This window comes from Sceloporus occidentalis, unplaced genomic scaffold (assembly GCF_023333645.1).
Source record: "Sceloporus occidentalis isolate IW3139 unplaced genomic scaffold, rSceOcc1.0.p SCAF_5, whole genome shotgun sequence".
Classification (NCBI taxonomy): Eukaryota; Metazoa; Chordata; class Lepidosauria; order Squamata; family Phrynosomatidae; genus Sceloporus; species Sceloporus occidentalis.
Window position 1 is genome coordinate 182141582 of NW_028316985.1, and position 17510 is coordinate 182159091.

The 17510-nt window shown below is 41.2% G+C and overlaps 1 protein-coding gene across 3 annotated transcripts in view; it reads right to left on the reverse strand.

The window, feature by feature from the left end:
• The window catches only part of LOC149313245 (catenin alpha-2), a 609699-nt gene that overhangs the window by 453148 nt on the left and 139041 nt on the right, over positions 1 to 17510 (reverse strand). For all 3 annotated transcript variants that reach the window (XM_089526338.1, XM_089526340.1, XM_089526339.1), the window contains exon 4: positions 344 to 510. In XM_089526338.1, the coding sequence (XP_089382464.1) occupies positions 344 to 510 (167 nt within the window). The remainder of the gene's footprint in view (positions 1 to 343; positions 511 to 17510) is intronic.

The following is a 17510-nucleotide window of genomic DNA, read 5'->3' on the forward strand; positions in this document are numbered from 1 at the left end:
GGTTTAGAGGATAAGTTGATTTTCAAAAATATATATATATATAGTGCTGGGGGCAGGCAGGCCTGCCTTCTTAGAATATCTCAGGAGATGCCAGAAGCCAAGCACTGCAGAAGAAGGGGACTTGAAGCCTATTTAGCCTTTCCCATCTGATGGCACAGCAGCAGCAACTTTGTGTGCATCTCTATATTGTCATTGTATGACCCTAGCATAAGCACAGCTGCCAGATTAATAGGTGGCTTCACTGTTATAGCGAGCTAATGAGATCCCAATTTCAATCACCTTTCTATATAATCTGCAGTACTATATTGCCATGCATGAGTATAACCTATTTAAGAAGTCTTACAATTTTCAGGTGAGACAAAAGCCTCATGACATCTGCCATGTCAGCCAGGATGAGCAGGCGGGTGACAGCCGAAAGCAGAGCTCGAGCGGCCCGTACCATCGTACCACGTTTGACAGAGGAACAGGGATCATCCGCAAACTCAGAGGAAGCAATTCTCATGGTTTCACCTGAAAGACAATTAAAATAACCACATTTTTAAAGCAAATGAGAAGAACCATATTGGCACACACACAAAAAAACCAACAACAAAGATCTCAAATAACTAAATGTTTATGCTTTGATTTGTTGTGAAATTAAGCACAGACTTTGTCAAAATGTTTTGAAACTGTATAAGGAGGCTGTGCTGACGTGAAGTGTTTTCCCTTCACCACTCGCAAACCTAGTAGAAAAGTTGTTGTTGCTGCTGTTGTTTCTGTTGCTGCTGCTATTGTTTTCATGGCAGTTGATTTCATGCACATTTAAAACTTCATTTGAGAAAAGTAGCTTAAAGTAGAAGATGTAAGTCACTCTTAGGATAAATACTAGAAGTGGATGTTCAAACATGCAGCTGAAACAGACTTTATCTATTGATTGGTTTTATATCTAAATATTTTGAGAAGGTTATTTAAACTGCTTATTGTATTAAATATGAAACATTATAAAACACTGACAAATAATTTGCAATTAAGCAGAGAGGAATGACGAGATTTATGCAAACATACACCATTGTTATTCTTTGCTCTTAACAAATCCTGACCAAAATCAAGTGAACAAAGGTTCAAAACACAGTGAAGAAATAATCCAGTTTCTGGATTAACTGCCCTGGCTCAGTGCTAATGAATCCTGGGAATTGTATTTACTGAGGCACCAGAGCTCTCAGACACAGAAGGCTGAATGTCTCACAAAACTACAGTTCTCAGAATTCCCTAGCATTGAGCCAGGGCAGTTAAAGCAATCTCAAACTGGATTATTTTGTGTGTTTTGGACCAAAGTAAATGATCCAGATTAGGATGAGCTATCCTAAAATTATATTCTAAATTTGTCTAAAGAACCTGCTCCGATAAGTATTGCATGCTTCCCAAATGCTAACCCTTCTTTGACCTATTTCTGTGCTTCAAAGAAAAACAGTATTTGGCCAGCATTCGATGCCAAATGTTCTTCAGCTCCTAGCAGCCAATGACAGTTGTGCCCATTATGGCCTCTCTGTACCTAAGCAAGTCTGCCCCTGTCACCATTTTCTCAGATAGAAACACACAAGCTTCAGTATTTGGAAATGAGTGACAAACAACACATCAGTGGCATGGCATTAGTCACAAAACACAGCAGACCTAAGGAAGAGCAAATTTAACAAACAGGGATGACTTTTTGAAAAGGCCATTGCCTTTCGGCTGCTCTGTTAAATCTGATTTTCAGCCATACAAGGCAAGCTTATCTTTCAAAAAAAGAATGTGCTCCCTCAGGGCCAAAGGTATGCCTAACAAATGTCTTAGTATGTTCCTAGCAGGCATGATAATGGATTGACACAATGCTGTGGACATAAATTCATTAGGTTGCCAGGAAAGGTAATGGAAACAATAATATAATATAATGATCAAATTAATTTGCCTATGGAACTACAAAACCTGCCCAAATACCCTAAAAGCATGAGATCCTGTCTGAATTTGGAAGTTAAGCAGAGTCATCCCTGCGTAGTACTTGGATGGGAAACCATCAATCACTACAAGCTATATTTCAGAGGAAGGAATGGTCAAAATCCCCTGAGTATCTCTTTCCTAGGAAAACGCAATGATATTCATGGAGTAGCCGTAAGTCAACAGGTGAGATGACAGCACATACACACACACATGGATCTACAAGCCAAGTGTTCTGCAGTGGCCAATAGCCTATGTGGCTATGCAGGACCCTACAAAACTACCTAACCAGCCTACCCAGCCTCGCTGAGAGGGAAAACGAAATTTGTATGCCTGGAGAAGAACTATGCAAATGGCAGTTACAAAGCCCATCCCACAGCTGGCCTGGGGAATTCTGACACAGTAATGTAAAAGCTCATCAAATATTGCCCAATGGGACTTCCAACCAGCGATACCATTCCATCTAATATTGTTTTTTAGTTTATTCCCCCACCCCCACCCCTAGTCCATTTTCTACTTCCAACAGCTGGTGAATATTCCATGCACTCAATCCTAACTGGGTCAATTCCTGGGTTTCTCCCCTTAAGGACTGCCTGACAAGGATCTTATTTTATTTCTGCAAACCTCCGGGCGCTACCAAGTCTGCTACTGTGTCTCACTTGTGTGACACTCATACATGAGCATCAGAAACAAATGAAATAATAAGGTGTTGGTAGGGCTTCCATCATATTTATTTATTTATTATTTTTGCAAAGCTGGGTTGCCATCAGAAAATAAACCCTTGATCCTTTCTAATGCTGGTAACCTTTTAAAATCTCTAATCATTGTACTTACGGTTCTTACTATTGATAATCCATTGTAGTAAATACGTCACTTGCCAGCACTATACAACACACCGTGGCTTAAATATTGCCACAAACCACAGTACATTTTATGACAGAAAAGGCTAACAGCTCAGGCCTCTAGTCCCCAAACCCTTAACTGAACAGCTAATTTATTCATGAAGATATAAAGTTTGCAAGTAAAACTACAATCTACCTAACTTTATTCTTGTTGAAGAAGTAGTATCCTAATCTAAGCATGTAATATTTATTTGTTTTATTTTATTTTATTACTTTTAGAAGCAGTCAAATTGTCACTGGTAATAAATTACTTTAAATTCAACTGAAGCAGAAAACACTCAAAATGAATTAAGAGGTTGAAACAACGACAATCGGAAATCTATTTTCTCAGAAGCAGGATCATATGGGCAGGAGATCACAATGGATTCAATGCATGGAAAGCTTATTTTTATGGACTACAACTCCAAGGATTACCCAACCAGCATACCCACTGTAGATTACTCTGAAAAGTAAGGCTCTCCAAGTTTAGAGGGACTCTTCAGGGGAGTAAGAATGTAAATCTTCACATACTTTATCTTCCCATGAAGTCCTGTGCAAAAGTACCCAGATTTCGGTGGAGGGGGACATGTTTTCTGCACTGGAAGGAATATTTTCAATACAAAGCATACCTTTTTATTACTGCAAAGAAGAAGAAGAAGAAGAGGAAGAGGAAGAGGAAGAAGAAGAAGAAGAAGAAGAAGAAGAAGAAGAAGAAGAAGAAGAAGAAGAAGAAAGAGAAGACAGCCCCATCTCTGTGGTTCTTGCATAGAAAATCTACATGCCAAGTGTACTGGAAGACTTTACAAAGTCTTAAGAAACCATCTGCTGCTTTTCTCTTCTTGACAAGCTCTTCTATGCATTGGGAAAGCCATTATTCTGCCAAGAAGTGAACAGAAACAATTTTTCTTTCCATCCCTGGTGGATAGCTTATACACTGTGAAGATCCTCACTAGTTTTCTTATCCACCAAATATACCGTTTGTATATGCTCTCAGCCTTTGCTACCTCCCAAAAGAGCACAATTAAATTATATATTACATGTCAACACAGAAAGAACCTCTTTGTCATATGATGGTTTGTGCACACCCCCATCTCATATACTATTATCTTGTCTTCAATATATTCCTGTAAATAAAATGCACAAAGTGAAACATATTACACTGGCACCCTTTAGTTTCTGTAAAATGCAGAATGAGAAAAAGGCTCTAATAAATTAGAACCACCTACTGTACTCAAAACATGAAATACCAATTGTGTGTGAATCCCCATTCAGCCATGAAGCATACTGGGTGTGACCATGGATCAGTCATTCATTCAAACACAACTTCTCACTGGGCTGTTAAGAGGCAGAAATGATATAACTCCTGTATCTCCCTAAGCTCATAGTAGGGAGTGTGTTACTCAAAAGCAAAACAAGCTCAAGACATACAGACAAGTATTTATAGTCTCCAATCTGGACTGGCCTGGACATTTGCTATTTCTGGTCCTCAGCTAAGTCCAATCAAGTGTATAAAAAAGGGAATTCTTCCACTTTCACTAACTGAACAAGATCTGTGCTAGATCTGAGTACATAGATCAGTCCATTTTCTGATTTTAAAAAAATCTGATGAGAATGTTGTGGCCTGCTTTGGACCTCTGTCTTAAGAGTTTAAATGTGCTTACTAAGGCTAACACTAATAAGCAACCATATACTAACCAAGTTGTTGTTCCAAGAGTTGGAAGAGACCCCAAGGGCCATCCAATCCAATCCCTTGCCATTCAGGAACTCACAATCAAAGCCCCCAGACAGATGGCCATCCAGTCTTGGTTTTAAAACCTCCAAAGAAGGAGACTCCACCACCCTCCGAAGGAGTGTATTCCACTGTTGTATAGCTCTTATTGTCAGGAGGTTCCTCCTAATATTGAGATGGAATCTCTTTTCCTGTAGTTTGAATCCACTGCTCCTTATCCTAGTCTCTGGAGCAGCAGAAAACAAGCTTTCTCCATTCTCAATATGATACCCTTTCAAATATTTATAGAGGGCTATCATTTCTAAGTCATTTCTGAATTACGGTGGAGGTGAACCCCTCATAGTGCATTCTTGGCATGTTTCTTCAGATGGGGTTTGCCTTTGCCATTGCCATCCTATGAGGCTGAGAGGGTGTGACTTGCCTAAGGTCACCCAGTGGGTTTCCACAGCTGAGCCAGGATTCAAACCCAGGTCTCCAGAGTCATAGCCCAATGCTCAAACCACTACAACACACTGGCTCTCAACTTGTCCCACCTAAACAGGTGATAAACAGCAAGGCTACATAGAATGGAAATCTTACTGATTCAGTGGCTCAACTTTAGTTGTGCCTGGACTTAGGACTGTTGTGGAAGTCATGCATAAATTACTGACCAAGTGTCTTGAGTTGAATCATCAAAACACCAACAAAGGAGTGGGATAATGAGGCAGTTGCCTCCCCACCTTATCCTTCACCTATGGCATTTTTAAGCCAATCAGCTTAAAGGTTCTTAAAAAGTGCAAAAGCTGTTTTCTTGCTACTCATGGTGTGCCATTTTTTTTTCTAATCTCTTTGGTGTATCTGACAGTGCTGTCATCATAAATTGAACTTCCTAGCTCTTTAATTTGTTGTCCATCTTCTTCCTACATCAGGAGGAAAAAGCCCACAACTTTTAAGACCCTGAGTTTTGAACTCAATGTCCAGTTAAATTCCAAAGACTTTAATTTAAAATGATAAACATTCAAAATGAAAGGGGAAGAAATGAGCCAACTACATTTATTGCAGATTATAAAAATGTGGCCTTGCAGCTTTGTTAGAGAAGGCAAAATGTGCATCAAGCAGTTTGGAAACATTTTGAAAAAGTCAAGAAAAAATCATTAATAAATGGTGTGCATTCCAGATCTCAGCAATTCTCCCTTTAGAGATAAACAGAAATAAACCAACATAATAAAAATAGGGCAAGGCTAAGCACAGGTGCTGGATATATAGCTCAGAAAAAGAAAAGTGCTGCCCTCAGTCATCTTTCTGTATCTTCTCTTGACACATTGGTAGATCACTATATTAGAAAATATCTAAGGTTGCAGAAGATGTTGAAGAAAGACTAAGTAGGAAAAGATACATCACTTTCTTGCAGAGGAAAAAAATCTCCATTCCATATGTACCCCCAGACACAAAATGTCTGCAAAATTCATCTGAAGATCAATATTTTATTGCATTGCTAAGAGGACAACATTTTGCCAGTAGCTAGCTTTATTTCATTCGTGTTGAAGTTTTATTTTGTCCAGAGTGTTTTATTGCCGTTCCTTCTGTAAGCATCTTGTAAAAACACTTCAGCATAGTTCCAAATCTAAAAAATAAGCTTTATAATATACCTAATAAACAGCCTTAGATGAACATATGAATGATAATTATTTCATGGAAACCACATAGTTAACCCTCTGACAGTAACTGTCAATGGAGAGTCTCCCCAGAAATTACTGGGTTGTTGTTTTTTTTTTTAATCTATACTTTTTATTTTAAATAGATTTTAAAAGAACAACAAAATGGCATGCAGAGAGAAAAGAAAATACACTGAGAAAGAAAAGAAAAATGAAAAGCATGAAAAAATATGGGATTAAATACTAAAGGGAATTTAAGACTTTGAAAGAACCATATGGAAACCTGCCAGAATCCTAATATATATGGGAGAAGGCTTTGTCTTGGCCCTGCCACCATTACAAACTCACTTGGTGCAGATTCAAGACAGATGCTTTTTGGTGGCTGCTCCCAACCTCTGGAACTCCCTTCCTTGGAGGCTGGGATGGTCGCTTTCCTTTCACTGGCAGGCAAAGTCATTATTAGGCTTTTAATATATAATCCATGTTTTGGAGGGATATGTGCTTTAGATATTTTTTTTTTAACTTTAGTATATTTTTATGCCATTTTATACCTTTTTTTAGCCAGTTGATTTTAATTGTTTTTAATTTCTTATTGCAAAATATTTTAACTGATTTTATTTTTGAGCCACCTTATGTTCCCTTCTGGGAGAAAGGTGGCATAGAAATAAAATTAAATTAAATTAATACAGTTGGCTCTCCTCTGCCACAGGCTTGCCATCTACAGACTGGAACATCCGTGAATGGCCCTGTCCTGGTCTCCCCAATGGCAGCACATGCATGCAGCAGCACCAGCGCAGGTGTGCGCACATCACACTGCCATTGGCAAAAGGGGACTTGAGGCCTCACAGATTTTGCTATCTACAGATTTTGGAGCAGGGGTCAGGAATGGAACCCCCATGGAAGCAAAGAGCCAACTGTAAATAAATATAAATAATTTGATCTCTACATTTAGACAGTTAAAGAAAACCATGTAGAAACCTGAGCTCAGCTTCAAAAAGAAAACCCTGCAGGAATTTCTTCAACCCATCTGCAATTCTTATTGAACTAAGTGAAGCTTAATTCTGAGCAAATGAATCTAGACTCACACCAGGTACAACATTAAAATTTCATAAAACAATGACAAAAATCTTTAACAAACCTTGTTTATTCTAAATCTCAGCAATTCTCCCTTTGGTGCTAAACGGAAATAAACCTACATAATAAAAATGGGACCAACCAAAATGCACAAAATATATGATGCAAGTTTTTGAAGCTCTAGTGGCTTCTTCATCTGGGGGTAAGCCTCTGTCTGCTCAGTGCCCCTGTTTTGTTGTTCTTAGTTAAGATGGTACGGAGGGATATCTATGTAGGTAAAGGACTCTAGGAGACAAAGAGTCATAAAGTCCAGGAAATAAAATTTAAATTTCATTAGTAATTGGGGGGATGGGATTATTTGAGCTCCAGCTTGCCTCTGTCTTGTACAAGGCTACCTATCCCTTCTTAGGCAGAGAATACTGCATTTCTAAAGAAACCTGTTTGCTGGAAAACTTTTAGATTATGTTTAGGTAAAACAAACCAAATGCAGTCCCAATTTTAAAAAGTTTTGCCTTAGATGGAGGTACAGTCCTGAAAGAGTTAAGTCTCAGTGCCTTCACTCCATTAAGATCCCTCTAGCAGCTAAAATGTGGTATCCTCAAATCCAGAAAACATATCCAAGGGTAGCCATGTTGACCATACAGCAAAGTACAATAACATCCAAAATACAGTAACATCTTTATTGGGCCAAACAAAATGCACAATACATGACACAAGCTTTCAAAGCTCCATTGGCTTCCTCCTCCACCATAAGAGGTGTAATCTCTATTGCAAAAGAGACTACACACAGTGAATGAATTATTTTTCCAGCAGCCTTGTCATACCCAAACCCCAGACTGCATAATGTCTATAGACAAATAAAGATAGCCCTTGATCTCTAGAATGTATATTATTCAAAGTCATTTGTCCATTTATTCTAACAGCGCATCCAGTGTGGAGACACAAAGATAGGCTCCATAATATTCATCAATCACATGAGAACCTGCATAATAGAGACTGCATGAATAGGGCAGAAGTCTCCATAAAAATGAAACAAGACATCCTTCACATATTGCCCTGAGTAAAACAAGTGCAGAGGTAATAAAGCACAGATGACATCTTAAAACAACTCTGAACCTTAGGTTTTCATGACAAGAAAAAGCACTTGGTGAAAAGTCTCCTGCTAGCAGTACACTTTAACAGGAGAGAGAAGGGAGAACAGGTGGCTATACCCTCTTGCCTCATACCTGAAACTGGGAGACAAAACTCAAACTGCACTTCTATATTTTCTTCTGACATGCATCTACACTGCAGACTAAATGCAGTTTGACACTGTTTTAACTCTCATGACTCAGTGCTATGGAATTAAAGAATTTGTAGTTTTGTAAGATATTTAGCGTTCACTGTCAGAGATCTCTGGTGCCACAACAAACTATGAATCTCAGTATGTCACATGGCAGTTAAAGCAGTGTTAAACTGTGTTAATTCTGCAATGTGGCAGCTGCCTTGGAGTCCAAACTGACAGCAAAGTCTGGGGAAGTAAACAAAGCATGTACTTGTCCAGTTCTGATGTGGATGAGTTTCACTTTGCTCAACATTAGGATGGGGACAAGTTGCTTTGAGAAGTGAAGCCCAACACTTGTCTGTTAGATTCGCAGTCTTCCTGGCTGATTAGATTTGCCAGAGAAAGGCTGGCTAACTGGGGAGATACAGGTTGTAGCTGCTTCTTTGAAAGAGAGCTATGTTACAACCTTTGGGGGGAAAAGACAATTGTAAGACAATTGCAGAAGAAACCTTTCATGGACTATGCCTCCCTACATAATTATTGGCCAGTTTCTAATCTCCCTTTCAGCACAAATCCAGGATTTCTTGGATGAAACAGATTACTGGGATCCATTCCAATCTGGGTTCAGGTCTGGTTATGGGACAGAAACAGCCTTGTCTGCCATGATGATGACATGCATTGAGGCAGAAATAGGGGAGTGTGACCCTGTTGGTCCTTCTTGAACTCTTAGCAGCATTCAGTATCATCAACCGTGGTATCCTTCTGGTCCTTCTCACTGATATGGGACTTGGGGGTACTGCTTTTACTTTTTGTCTCAAAATTTGCAGTAGGTGGTGCTATCACTCAGCCCTTTGAACATTACCCTATGGGGTTCTCCAGAGCTCGATACCGCCCCTTATGCTTTTTAATATGTACATGAAGCCATTGGGGGTTAAGCAGGAATCATCCTGAGTATGTCATGACACCCAACTCTGTCTCTCCCTTACAACTGAGGACAAGGAGACTATAAAAGTCCCTAGTTATCCAGATGCAGTGAACCATTGGATGTGGGTGAATAAAGTAATGTTCAGTGTATACAAGATGGAGCTCTGTTGGTCAGTACAAAAACTAACCTGGGGTTGGGATCTCAGCTTGTCCTGGATGGGGTTACATTTCTATTGAAACATCCAGTTCGTGGCTTCTAGGACCCAAAAATGCTCCTGCTGAGTAGCTTTGTCCAGCTTGGTTGCTGTGCTGTCTGCACCTGTTCCTGAGGAAGGCAGATCTGTTTCTGTCGACGACACTTCTATTCAACCGTTTCATCAAGCCCGCAGTCTTGGCTTCATTTTTGACTTTTCTCTGTCATTTATTCCCCAGATCCAGGCCACCGCCAAGACCTGTAGATTCTTTCTCCACAACATTGCCAAGATCCGTCCATTCCTCTCAGCCTCTACTGCCAAGACTCTGGTCCATGCCCTAGTGGTTTCGCGACTAGATTATTGTAACCTCCTTCTAACAGGGCTTCCTCTTTCATACCTCCATCCTTTAATCTCTGTCCAGTATTCAGCTGCCCGTATTGTCACATCCGCTCGCCGCTTTGACCATGTTTCTCCTCTTTTATCCTCCCTTCATTGGCTCCCCTTCCCCTTCCGCATCCGGTACAAGCTTTTGTTACTGACTTTCAAAGCCCTCCATGGGTTGGCTCCTCCTTACTTATCTGACCTTCTTTCTCCTTACATTCCTACTCGCACCCTCCGCTCTGGTAGTCAGGGTCTCCTTTCACAGTGTAGGACTACCACTGCCCCCTCCCGAATTCGTCCCTTCTCGCTTGCTGCCCCTTACTCCTGGAACCTTCTTCCCCCACATGCACACCGCATCACTTCTCTACCCAGTTTCAAAACTGAATTAAAGACTATATTGTTTAGAGAAGCATTCCCAGAGGTGAGCCCCCTCTGACCCAGGAAGCCTCCTTCTAACCATCCATCAAGAAGCCAAGCCCTTCCTCCAGTCCATCTGCCTTGGTCCAGGCCTCGGAGGTGGAGAAGATCTGCTGGACCTGATCCTATTCCCCACCACCATTCCCTTCTCCTTTTGTGTCGTGTCTTTTAGATTGTAAGCCTGAGGGCAGGGAACCGTCTGACTAAAAAAATTATGTACAGCGCTGTGTAAATTTACAGCGCTTTATAAATAAAGGTTAATAATAATAATGATAATAATAATAATAATAATAATAATAATAATCTGTGCCTTAGTTGCATCTCCATTAGACTACTATAATGTCATCTATGTTGAGCATTCCTTTAAATGTGTTCAGAAACTCCAGCTGGTGCACAATTCACCAGCCAGACAATTATCAAGTGTACATATTAGAGATCACATTACACCAGTCTTACAAGAATTGCACTGGCTTCCAACCTACTTCTGAGCTCAGCTCAAAGTGGAGCCAACGGGTGTTAGACTGGCCCCATCTCTTCTGAGCTTCCGGTGGGCACCTAAGATGGTGTTCTTCCATATGCCCTTTGGGCCTTGACACTCCCCTGCTGTTTTGTCTGGTTTAAAATTGCTTTTAAAGTGTGCTTTTCAATGTGTTCTAAAAAAAACTATCTAGTATCTAATGTTTTAAATATTTTAAATGTGTTTTATCTATGTGGCATCACCTTGGGTCTGCCAACAGGGCACAAGATTATACATAGATGCCTTAAACAAACAAGAAATATGTAATAAAATATATAGTGGAATGCCTGGTGAGTCTACAGCTTTGGACCACTCAACGTTCATTACAGCACTTTCATGCAAACCAACTAACTAATTAAAAATAGAGCTGCTGAAAGAAAGCCCCAAAGGGTCCAGGAAATATTTCAAAATTATGGATTAAAGGGGGTCCTCTTGTTGTCTCTCTCACTCCATACCATCTACTGTGATGTGAACATCCCTATCTTCCATTCTCAAAGCAAAGCAATTCCATAATATACTCTACCAGATGTGCATGCTGGCAAACAGATGAAACAGATGACAGATGAACCCATTTTAAGCAGTGCAATTAGGAAACTGTGTACTTCATGATAGACACTAATGCTGAGGATGGAAACAGCATAAATTCTCTACAAATGTTTTGTTTTCCAATCTATCCTAATGAAAGCTGCAGTCAAACGTGACACTATTCCATCAGACTCATCTTAATTCACTTGTTAACCACCTTTGCCACACACCCCTGCCCTATGCTCCTTGTCTTGCTACACACACAGCAATCTATAACCAAAATGCTTGAAGAAACCACAAATAAGATGCTTTTTGAACATATGGATGAATTAAAATGCTCCTGCCTTCTAAGGAGGATGGAAACATGAGAGGAACAAGAGAGATAGGCATCAATCCTTGTCAAGAACAATAATTCCAAGCATTGCCAAAACATTATGCAGTGGTCCCTCTACATTCACTGGGGTTAGGGGTGAAGGACCCCTGTGAATGTGAAAAAACAGCAAATAAAAAAACACTATTCTTTTTACCTAAGAAAACACCTCTCCAGGAATCTCCAGTTCCTCCAATGCAATGACTCTATGGTCAACAGCTGCCAGAAGCTGATCACAGAATAATGCTGGTGGACTTACAAATGCCTAGAGAAATGTTTTCTCTAGAAACCTCTAAGTTCTCCAGCACAACTCTATGGTCAACTTCTGGCAGAGTTGTACTGGAGGACTAAGAGATACCTAGACAGAACATATTACTCAAAACCGCAAATAATAAGTTATTTCTTAAAAAATATTAGAATATAGAGATACACGAATGTGACAATGAAAATATGGACACTAGATAATGAAAATATTTTTATTCACATACTATGTTGAGTTGGAGAGGGGGGGCTACATCCATATGTAGATGTAAACAGGGGTTCCAAAGTGTAAATAGTTTGAGTACCATTAGTGTAGTGGTTTCAGCACTGGACTACAGTTCTGGAGACCAAGGTTCAAATCCCCGCATGGCTATGGAAAATCTCTGGGTGAAGCTTGGGCAAGTCGTACTCTCTCAGCCTCAAAGGAAGGCAAAGGCAACTCCCCGTGAAAAAATCCTGCCAAGAAAACCTGTTATAGGCTCACCTTAGGAGTGTCATGTTAGAAACAATTTGAAGGCATACAATAACAACAAGTTTTCTAAATTCTAAGCTGCATCATCAACTTTCTCAAAACAACTTCCATCTCTTTGTCCCATGTGAGTCTTTAGTGTTATACTGGATTGGGGGAGGCAAGTGGTCAGCATACATACTGTCATGCAGTGAAAAGCAACTAATGACCGAGTAGCTTCAGGACCAGAAAAATAACATCAATGTCAGTTAAAGATTATATAGCAGATTGGATTTTCCTGAGGCTATTTAACATTTTAGATCCCATCACCACAACTTCACATAAGGCACAGGCCATTAAATGTATGGATTTTAATTATCGTAACTCTCCCTCGGGGAACTGAAGAATGCAAGACCTGATCTTTCAGGCCACAAAACTATCAACCCACTATACAGCACCAAGAAAAATGTCACCTTGCAATAACAGCCTTTTCTTTCTTTCTTTCTTTCTTTCTTTCTTTCTTTATTTCTTTCTTTCTTTCTTTCTTTCTTTCTTTCGGTTAAGTCTTAGTGATTACACTTGTACAGAGATTTCATCTGCTCCCCCCCATCCTCCCCCACACATACATTGCATATTTCTGCATGAGTGAGTGAGTGAACGATTGGGAGGAGGAAATGCATGCACTCCATTCACTCAAGTGAAAAAATAAAATGAAGACACACTGTTGATCAGGTCAAGAAGAGTAAACACAGTTTAAAAAGCAGGAGGGGGAGAGGGTAGCCCAATCTAGCCCCTCACCACTGATCTCACAACTGAATGTACACAGAAGTGGAAAAACATGGCAACAAACATCAGGATGGCAGATCCAACCAGTCTGCCACTCAAAACTCCTTCCATTCCCAGTCCCACACCAACATCACTGTGGAGCTCAGTATACACGCACACACACACACTTTTTCATTCAAATCTGGAGAAAATCACCTCCCTTTCCCTCCGGATTAAAGTCCTGACGCACTGGAAAGGCTTGGATTCAGCCCAAATCATCCTGTATGTCATCTGGACTATTCACTGTGAAGACAAGGTGAATCATTTTATTTGGTCCATATAGACAAGTCCTAATTCCGAACAGAGTAATAGGTAAAAGAGAACAGTATAGCCTTCCTGAGGGCTTGTAGCACTTTCCTAAACAGTTATATAAATTATATATTTCAAGGATTTATATCCAGTCTTTCTCCCACAATAGGATTCACTGGAGCTTAGAAGAGGTCAACTGAAAGACGTCTCTACATGAGAGGCCACAATTGGCAAGGTCCTATTCCTTGTGGTCTCCACTGTGCTTTGACTGACATGCAGATAACCAAAGTTTGCAAAACTGCTTTATGAGTGCTGGCACTTTGGTAGGGGTAACTGCAGTCCTTTAAGCAATGAAACACAAACCATATAGTACTTAAAAAGCTATACTGGCATTTTCAATTAGGCCTGAAAATGTACTGGCAAGGAGTATAGTTGGCATAGGATCAGCGTTACATGGTCCTTCCATTTAATAAATAATAATAATAAAGTTTTTATTTGTATACCGCCCTTCCTTCAGATCAGGGTGGTTTACAGCAATTTAAAATACAATACAATGTAATAATAACAATAAAAGCATAACACAATTACAAAAACATAAAAACAAAAGGCCCCAGGGTTAGCCAGTCCCATTGCCAGTGCGGCGGAGGAGGCTTATAGGACCTTATTCAGGGAATGCGGTCCGGAACAGAAAGGTCTTTAGGTCCCGTCTGAATTGGGCCAGGGAGGTAGCTGAGCGGAGCTCTATGGGCAGCATGTTCCAAAGGGCCGGGGCAGCGATGGAAAACGTCCTCCTTGTGGTGGAGGCCAATCTCGCCCCGGGAACCCTAAGTAATTGCTGCCCAGATGCTCTGAGGGTGCGGGGCGGAATGTATGGGGAGAGGCAGTCCTTCAGGTATCCTGGGCCCAACCCATTTAGGGCTTTATAGGTCATCACCAACACCTTATATTGCGCCCGGAAGCGAATGGGCAGCCAATGGAGATCTTTTAATACCGGTGTTATATGGCTGGCCCTGGACGTACCAGTGACCAGCCTGGCTGCCATGTTCTGCACCATTTGAAGCTTCCGGGTTTGGTATAAGGGTTGCCCCATGTAGAGTACATTGCAGAAATCCAGTCTCGAGGTTACCACGGCGTGTATCACAGTTTCAAGGTCCGTCTGGGCCAGGTATGGGCGCAGCTGGCGAATAAGCCGAAGCTGATGACAGGTGCTCTTGACCGTCGCATTCACCTGAGCAGTCAGGCGAAGGGACGAGTCAAGAAGCACCCCCAGACTGCGCACGGAGTCCTTCACAGGGAGCGTGACCCCGTTCAGGACAGGTGGAACCACCGCCATTCCTGGACCAGGGGAACCTATCACGAGTACCTCCGTTTTCTCTGGATTCAGCTTGAGTCGGTTTTCCCTCATCCAGCCCATTACTGACTCCAGACAGGCCACGAGAGGAGAGACGCCATCCTCAGTCACTGCATCAGTCGGAGACATAGAGAAAATGATTTGGGTGTCATCAGCGTACTGATAACCCCGCGCCCCATGTCTCCGGATGATCTCTCCCAGCGGTTTCATGTAAATGTTAAATAGCATGGGAGACAGAATGGCTCCTTGAGGGACCCCAGTTTTAAGGGCCCTCTCGTCGGATCACACGTCTCCCAGCTGCACCATCTGGGACCTCCCGGAGAGGTAGGACCGGAACCACTGGAGCGCAGTGCCCCCGATTCCCACCTCTGCCAGGCGCCCCAGAAGGATACCATGGTCTATGGTATCGAAAGCCGCTGAGATGTCCAAGAGCACCAACAGGGACACGCTTCCCCTGTCGATGCCCAGACGGAGATCATCGACCAAGGCGACCATGGCCGTCTCAACCCTGTAACCCGCCCGAAAGCCAGTTTGAAATGGGTCCAGATAATCCGTTTCATCCAAGACCCCCTGAAGCTGGATTGCAACCGCCCTCTCGATCACCTTCCCCCAAAATGGCAGCAGTGATACTGGCCGATAATTATTATACACCAGGGGGTCGAGGGAGGGCTTTCTCAATAAAGGTTTTACTATGGCCATATATATATATAACAGTATCCAAGCAAAAGAGCATGGATACCTGAACCAAGGGCTGTTGTCTCCAAAATGGATTGCACTTTACCAACTCAACCGATTAGGAGAACAGTGTCTAGTAAAGGGTGAGATTTGTCTGACCCTCAAGGTATTGCTGAACTGCAACTACTAGTATTCCTTGCCATTTGCCAAGCTGGACAGGGCTGCTAGGATTGCAGTTCAATAACATCTACAGGGTTACACAGTTCCAACCCCGGTGAAAACCAGGTTTTGAACAAAAAAAACTACACAAACAGACTGATTTCTTTAAAGTCTGAAGGTCTGATATTGCATGACAATTAGAACTTCATTAAGAATGCTCTGCATAAGATCTGAGATCATTCAAATTAATTTGTTTCTCCTCTGAAAAGCTGAATTGCCATTAGCTCGCTACTGAGCCAAGATAGTGGATTATTTAATCATGCATGAAGCAGAGTGCAGTAAAAGCTAGTGAGTAAAGGAGGAAAACTTTTCTTTCGCTGGAAAGACTGCCATTAACAAAGGAAACTTACACTTGCTAAGTAAAAAGATATGAAGGGATGGAGAAAACTTAATCCACCAAAACCAAGGAAAAGAGATAGAAAGCATTTCCTCCAGTGCTTACTGTACTTGTCATTAACTAGAGGTAAATGGAGTTGAATGGGGCTGTCTGTCTGAAAAACAGTTGTCACTATTCATGTGTCTAAGAAAGCTCTCCCTTCCCCTAGTCCTCATCCTGAGTCTAATACCAATTTGACTGAAATAATTTTCCCATTGGTTTATCTCCATGACTATAAAACTTCACTTCTCTTTTGCACCATGCTGCTGTTAAAGGTACAGAAGGAAAGCAAGCAAAAACATTTGTCACTTCTCCTGAGGAGGAGACATCTATGGGTGAGGAGCATGTCTTTGGGAAGCAACCTAGTTCCAGTCAGCCTGGCAGTACAAAAGACTAAGCTCTCCCACACACTCTTTTCTGGTTGAACTGTTTCAAGTTTAGGAACAAAATGATTTGCACACTGCACAAGCCCTGTCAAGCAAGATCCATGGAAACTGTTAATGTGCAAAGAACACTTCAATCCTTATTTGTTTGTCTCTGTTGTTGCTGTTGTGTGCCTTCAAGTCATTTTTGACTCATGGTGACCTAGGGCGAGCAACAGGGTTGGAACCATGGGATTAACTAAGGCTGAGTGTGAACTGCCCAAGGTCATGCAGTTGGGGTTTTTTTGGCCAGGTGGGGATTCAAACTCTGGTCTCCAGAATAATGGAGTGTTATTCTGGGGGCCAGAGTTTGAATCCCTGCCCAGCCAAGAAAAACAACTGGGTGACCTTGGGCAATTCACATTCAGTATAATTCTTTAAATATTAAATATACTGTATATACTCATGTATGAGTCTAGAAATTTTAGTCAATAAATTGACCCAAAAAACCCGGGTCGACTTATCCATGGGTCAATGTAAGTACTGTGCTTTAACTCATATTTTATATATATATATATATAGATAGATATAGATATAGAGAGAGAGAGAGAGAGAGAGAGAACCAAAAAGAAGCATGAATCCCTTCTACTCTGTCATCCATCTAACCTTTAGGATGAGCACAAACAGTTATGCCTGTCAGAATGTTCTTTGGCATCATTTTCCTTTGCATCATCCTTTACATCCTTTACTGCATGTTCCTAAATTTTACCATCACCTTTTCCATAGGTCATATCAAAATCCATAATTTTGCCCCCAAAACCTACCCTCGGCTTATACATGAAGTCGACTTATAGTCGAGTATATACAGTATCCTCATCTTC